Below are 6,998 nucleotides of genomic sequence, written 5' to 3'. Positions count from 1 at the left end.
TAGCCATCCCCATTGACCTTGAAACAGAGACATCCTCTTTTTGCAGCTCTTGGAGGAAGGTAAGAGACCTTGCAGCAGTCCTGAAGATGCAATGGAGACATAATTGTGCCTGCCAGGGAAGTGAAACGCAGGAAGCATGACAGCTGCAGCCCAGGGCATAGAGACAGACGACATTGATAATCAAAGCAGGTATTGTTGGCTGGATACGGTGTGTGCATATTCACAGTTATGACTAAGACCTTGTCCTTATCCCAGCTTTACCAGGTATAACGTGCAGCATCTCAAACGTACCCACGGTGCTTTCTCAGCTTCTAAAATGGCCATGCTATTGTCCTTTATTCCTAGATGAGAACACTGAGGTGATTGTAACGGAGAGTGTAAAAATGTTGCTGGTCTAAAGAAATGCAGGTTTTACACAATTCCATCACCACAGGAATTACGAGCAACTGTCATCAGGGTAAATTATTGTGGAGTATATGTAAGATAAAGTCGAAAGACGTCAGCCTCCTCCATTTGCAAGCTACAATAAAATTGGCCTCGTGATTGCATTGATAGCTACATCGGTTATATAAATTGCTCTTATTTGATGGATTGAACTACATTATATATGCATTATATAGATCAAAATGACCAGGTTTAGATCAATTTAAATCAAACAATTGGTTATTATTGTCTCCTTAAAATATATATACTGTATATAAATTGTCTCCCACTCCAAACCCCCAAGCATTGTTGGTTTTCTATTTTGTCTGTGCCCTTGTTTTCCCAGCTGTCAACCAGGGGGGTATGGATGTGGAACAAGGTGATTGTAATGAACTTCCTGGAAGAATGGACAAAAAAATTTACAACGCTGATAGAGAGGCACATCCCCATCTGGGCTGGATTACCAGGTCTCCCGGACTCTCCGCTCTACATGTGCCAAAAGAGGTAAAACTTTGGATGACAACAGGGCCCAGTACAGTCTCATATGGGGTCATTCGGTCAAGTCAGGTCAACACGAGGCCGTGTCATGTCACGAGAACATTGCGGCCCGTATTTGCTCAAAGAAACCTCACGTGCTTGATTCTCTAGGCCTACAAAACTTCACAAACGTGCAATCAGTTAATCTAAAGTATTACATTTCAGGTTGAAAGTGTGGCTACGCCTGTGGTGTATTATCTTAATCGTCAGCATATTATTAACTCAAAATGGGTCAGTTTGCATTCGCTAATGTTGAACGTTGACTTCTGTATCTTTGATCATTCAACATCCAGAATAAGAAGGGTTTTAAAAACATGGAAAGTTCAACGAACTATAATCGGCTTCCAAATCTGAAGCCTGTTGACAGGGTGGAGGCCTGCGATGCACCTGCCATCACAACACTTGCCAAGTAGCACTGCAAACCATGGCTGGAAGCACGATTCCCTCTTAAAATCCGCTGCGAGTTTAAGTTGTGTCGGTTGGAGTCGTTGACGGGGGTTATGGGACACATAATTCAAAACGTATAGACGACCAGAACCACGCGGGCGCTGGAATTCCCTCAGCCCTCGGCTGTGGAGTCCATGTGCAGCTTTTCAGCAACAAAGCAAAGGTTAAAGTACATTCTGTCCTACGGGCGTCTTTCTGCACTCCATCTTCCCATTATGCAAAGTGCATTTCAGACTTAAAATGTGTACACAGGTGTGTACACAAGTGTACGAGTTTCACCGCAGGGTTAAGGAGAAGGTCGGGAGCGCCGCCGCCCCGGAGCAGGTGGGGAATTCAGTGTTTTGTTCACAGATAAGTCTTAACAGGACCCGGTTCGACACCACCTCCAGTTTCTGTTTCGTTCCACCCGGTACAGAAAGATACCTTTAATTCCTGGGTTTCTTTACTCATTCGCCCACCTCGATATTCTCACACAGTTAAACACTAATACATTCTTATCGCTCTCGTGTTTATCTACTTTCAATCCTTTTTTCTTTTTTTTTGCCTGTGGTTTTGTACACCGAACGTCAGGGTGGGCAAACTTAAGGTGGCGATAAACTTGCTAAACAACGTGAACTACGACCTCCCAGCGACTGTGTATGAGCGGCGTCTCTAGACTTGCAGGCCGTACCGCGGGATGTTTTCACATCCTGTTGGAAAGCTGTTATATAATCACCAATAAATTACATGCTATGATGCAGTTAAAATTATGTCTAGCACGACCCCCTCCGTGGTCGTTCTGGATTTAATGTGTCATAAAATTTACATGTTGGACTGACGCCCGGGTGGCGCGGCAACATCGCAGCTGACTCGTTAGAAATCCATCTCGCCTAAACGTCAATATTACATCTCGCACAAATAAAATGTCGTGTCGATCGCTATCGCCGACGCCATTGTGCGGTAATGTTATTTCTCTACCGGACCTGGAATAATAATAATAATAAAAAAAAAAAAAAGACAGATGCCGCTCAAATTTTATTCACATTTATTTTTTTTTTGAATAAACTTTTAACTTGAACGTTTGCTTTTAGTGTGCTCACAGAAAATTAGAACACCTTAAGCAGAGGAGTTTAATAGCAATTTTTTTGTAAGCAAAGTTACATTCCATCTCTAAGTCAAATTGGTCAAAGCTTCTCCAGTATTTACAAAAAAAAAAGAAAAAAAAAAGAAGAGAGAAGATGCTACACAAACATTGCATCTGATAGATTCCTTAAATTTTTGTCAAAGACCACTGAAAAAGCATTGTCTGCTGTAATCAAAACATACCACAGTATATAAACAGTAACCATTCCACTTATCACAGCTTGGTTGAGTTCAAAATTGCTTAAAAGGTCTTCCAGGATGACTTTTTTGTTTCACCGTTATCTTACAAAATGAGCGGGTGGAGAAAAAGAGCTGCAAACTTCATGTGCTTCTTGAGATCCAAGATTTCATTTGTACAATAATCACAGTTAAAAACACCCCGCCTATACATACTTACACTTTATTAAGGTCGTAAAACCAGCAATAAACAATAAAGCCTATACAACTCGTATGTCTACTGAATCACTGACTGGTACAGCTAATGAGAAGTGAAAAGCTCCTATGGTCTTTATATGACGTCCTAAACCTAAGCTCTTGGAATTGTATTTTTGTTGTCTTATAGTAAAAAAAAAAAAAAAAAAAAATCACTTAGTGTTGTAAACCGCATGGTCCTCTCATCACGTATAGATGTTGGTCTGTTGTTGTTTATTTAAGACTACTTTTTACGTAATAGTCTGTGGCACATTTCCCCAGGCACAAGGGTGCCACCTCCAAATCTTTCCCCCACCCTAAACCCCCCTTCATGTACATCTGGACTCAACCCCCACCTCCTTCATACCACGGGCATGTCCATACATTTTGACAACTTTACATTTTGTATAAAAATGCAAAATGGAAAAAAAAATAATAATACTGATGCAAAAGTATATGGCAGAATGTGGATTTTTTTTTAATCCGTTTTAATTATTTAAGCCACCCACCTCCCTAGCCCGTTGGAATAGAAGTAACAATGGACCGAGATGGGTTTTGTGTAAGGGGGGGGAGGGGGATGGAAACCCAAAAAACAAAGTTTAAAAAAAAGAAAAGAAAAGCTTTAAAATATCCCTGGTTTGTAGACAAGTTCTCCAGAGCCAGGAACTGGCACCACTCCAACATACAAACAGGGACATGGTCTTTGATTATCTTTTTCTTCCTCCTTTACTGAATTTCTTCCATTTTGCCCTTTGCATCATCTCCTAATCTACTCTGCAGCCTCGGCTGCAGCCGGTGCCTCTGGCGATGCCGCCTCCTGCGTTTCAGGAGCAGCCTCCTCCGCTTTCGGAGCCTCCTCGGCTACCTTGGGCTCCGCCGCTGGCTCGGCTGGCTTCTCCTCTGCCTTTGGTTCCTCGGCAGGTGTGGCGGCCTTGGTCTCCTCAGCAGGCTTCTCTGCCTCTTCCTTGGCCTCCTCAGGAGCAGGTGCGGCTTCCCCCTCTGCAGGCTTAGCCTCCTCGGCGGCTTCCGCCCCCTCCGCGGCCTCAGTCTTGGCCTCCTCCCCAGAGGCAGCGGCTTCCTCGTTCTCTGCCCCCTCGCCGGTCTCCTTCTTGGTCTTCTTGAAGGAAAAGCCGCTCAGCTTGAAGGACTTCTTGAGGGAGAAGCGCTTCTTCTTCTTCTTGGGTGTCTCGTTGCTGGTTGAAGGCGCGGCGCCCTCCTCCGGCTTGGCCACTGCATCGCCCTCGGCGGCGGGGGACGCAGCTTCAGCTTTCTCCCCATCTGCAGCTTCCTTCTCTGCAGGGGCGGCCTCTGCCTTGTCGCTCTCCTCAGCGGTGGCGCTGCCATTGGCCTGCACCTCCTCTTTCCCAGCCTCGGCAGCCGCAGGAGATGCATCCCCGTTCACTTTGACGTGACCATTTTCCTACACAAGGAAAAAGAATACAGTGGTAAAGCGCTGGCTCAAGAGCTTGGATTTGTAATGTGGATCAGTGCCACCGACCAACACAAGGGGGAAGCAGACACCGTAAAATGAACAGCGACAAAAACCACCAGCTCTCCATTCGGCGTTATGGGGGGGCGCAGAGCCTTGACTTTTACGCACAGCTACAGCGCACCAACGTCTAAAAATTGATAAGGAGGAAGGGGGGGGGGAATATCACACTTTGATTTCGACGAGTCTCCATGTTCATCATCTAATCCGATATTGTCTGGTATGGCACCGGCCACAGTGCTAAAACGCAGTGCCTCCACTGAATCGCAAGGGGTCGGTACCCATTCGCTCTTAGCGCAGCGCCAAAGGAAAGCAGCTGCTCATTAAAACAGCAGATGCTCATTAGTATACCAGATCACGAAGAGCAGCAGTCAGATGTATTAAAATATATATATATATATATAATTTGAAATAGGCAGTCGAAACTGGCATTGGTTGGTGAAACTTTTTCTTTTTTTTTGGAAACCCAGCGCAGCGGTGAGCTGCAGGACTCCGCGTATCCAACCGTGCGGAGCGCACCGTGCGGGTGCGCAGCTCCAAGCCTGAGAGCGGCAGCCTGCCATCTCCACTTTCTAGCATCTGTAACAAAAGGCGTGGTGCCACAGCCCGCGGAGAGCCATTGTTGGCGTCGTGCATCACGCCTCATCCCACTTAGGCGACCGCGTAGCCGAGCATTTCGACGATTAACCACCAAAAAAAAAAAAAATCAGCACGAGAAAACGCAAGCTTATTTTCCAAAATAGTGTTATTTCGGTGTGACCTGCAGACTGCGTGCCAGTCAACACATGGTCCCCCCCCTCCCTCCTTCCCAGGCGATCGCGCCGAGGAATGACCGGATCCAAACAAAGGATTCAGCCTCTTCCAAATGCCTCGACGCAGCCGAACCGCAATGTTAAAAACCCTTTCGTTTCCTTGCATCGATCGTGGACTCATCCCCCTAAATAGAGGCACAATCTCGCATTATGGGGGGGGGGGGTCCGTGTGTGCAATATTTCAGAAAAGAAAAGATCAACTGTTGCATATCTAAGCGTGTTATATTCTCATTTTCACAGCTGTGCCATTTCGCCGAAGCCTCCAACGGGCACTTTACGCACGGTTTGCGCCATTCGTGCAACTCCATCGTCTGCCATTTGGCGTTGATGGGCAACGAAGAGGATTCCTGCAAAAAAAACCCCACAACACCCCCCCCAACCAAACCCCCACCCCCACCCCATTTACCTGTCCGTTGGTTTTGGTGGGTGAAGCGGCGGTGGCGGCGGCAGCCTCCCCTGGCTTTTCAGCCGCGGTTTCGCCCTTCGCCGCTGTCTTGGAGAATTGCGCTCCCATGCTTCTCGCTCCAACAAAGAAAAGTCAAGCGATCCCGGAAAAAAAAGAGAGAACCCGAACAAAGACCCCGCAAAGCCTCCTTTTTCGCCCCCCTTACACGCCAGCCAAACCCCAAGAAAAAAAAAGGGCCCCTTCGCTTTAACGCGTCCCTCTGTTTGGAAAGTTGGCCGACGAGAGAAACCAAAAGTCCAGTTTGCAGCGAGCGAAATCGCAGAAAACGCGGCCAAGCGGAGGGGAAGAAGAAGAAGTGGTGGTGGTAATAAAAAAAAAACCCCCCGGGTTCGTTGCTGTGTCGCCGCGGACGGGCTGGAAAATGGAGAAATCTCCCTCGTTGCTAAGACGCGGAGTCCAACGCCCAAGCGCAGAAATGAATGGGCTCTCCGGGCGGTGACGTCAGCGCGCCCTTATTCAGCCAATCGCGGGCGGCCGCCTGAAAGTGGGCGGGGCTCCGGGGAAGGAGCCGAACAATGGGTTGTGCGGGATAGTACACCCGGGGGGGCGGGAGGGGGGGGGGGCAGAAAAGAGCGCTCTGCCCGGGCTGCGGACAATCCGTGTCTATAATGTGCAATCAGTTCGTCCGCAACGCTCGATGCGCGTTTGTTTTTTTTCTCCTCCTCCAGTTTGCGACACTTTGGAGAAGTCTTGAGGATAAGAGAGTTGATGATACGCGCCGCCTTCCTTTTGTTTTAAACCGATTTATTTGGATTAACCGTGTGAAGATGTGACACAATTGCATGGTAACCATTCACTCCGGCGGGGTAAATGTGCCATGATTGACCGCTTTCTGCAGGTTTATGTAACTTGACGGGTGCCTCGTCCAGCACAGCTTCCACTTTGATAAGATTTAGTCACAGCGGTCCACATTCCGCTTGCATGCTGTGTGGCGCGTTGGCTAAACGTCCCGAGGGCCAGCGGTGTTCTATTCTGGCGCCCACGTGCAGCATCTTTAACGAAATTCCTCTGAAATGCAGACCTATCAGGAAGATCACATCTTCACGGGTTAAACGAGAATTGGGGCCAGTTAAACATTTCGGGACAGTGGTCTTTAATAGCATGTGCTTATCTCGGCATTTTACGGGTATTAGCCCCACAGCTGTACGTGAGACATAACTGAATCATATCTATTAGCCATGATAATTAGAAGGGGAAACGAGAGGGGAGGAGCAGCAGATTGATATCAAAGCCATATATGACGTGCATAAACCTGAGTTGATGTATACACGCATGGAGTCTGTCCTGAGAA

The 6,998-nt window shown here is 47.3% G+C and overlaps 1 protein-coding gene across 1 annotated transcript; it reads right to left on the bottom strand.

Annotated features, from left to right (window-relative positions):
• Positions 1–3,092: 3,092 nt before the first annotated feature.
• marcksa (myristoylated alanine-rich protein kinase C substrate a) lies at positions 3,093–6,091 on the bottom strand. The gene is made up of 2 exons (XM_056294634.1): positions 5,648–6,091; positions 3,093–4,360 (listed from the first exon to the last, which is right to left on the bottom strand). Exons 1-2 carry the CDS (start codon positions 5,753–5,755, stop codon positions 3,710–3,712), a joined length of 759 nt encoding a protein of 252 aa, XP_056150609.1. The 5' UTR covers positions 5,756–6,091; the 3' UTR covers positions 3,093–3,709.
• Between the last annotated feature and the right edge of the window lie 907 nt (positions 6,092–6,998).

This window comes from Lampris incognitus, chromosome 15 (assembly GCF_029633865.1).
Source record: "Lampris incognitus isolate fLamInc1 chromosome 15, fLamInc1.hap2, whole genome shotgun sequence".
Taxonomy (NCBI): Eukaryota; Metazoa; Chordata; class Actinopteri; order Lampriformes; family Lampridae; genus Lampris; species Lampris incognitus.
The sequence above is the reverse complement of the archived record's forward strand: the minus strand, read 5'-3'. Positions and strand labels throughout refer to the sequence as shown.

Bases quoted from the DNA above. Each gene is read 5' to 3' on its own strand.
- marcksa (XM_056294634.1), bottom strand. From the start codon at position 5,755: ATGGGAGCGCAATTCTCCAAGACAGCGGCGAAGGGCGAAACCGCGGCT. The intron at 4,361-5,647 runs GTAAATGGGGTG...TTCCTTGTGTAG, and splicing joins CCACCAAAACCAACGGACAG to GAAAATGGTCACGTCAAAGT.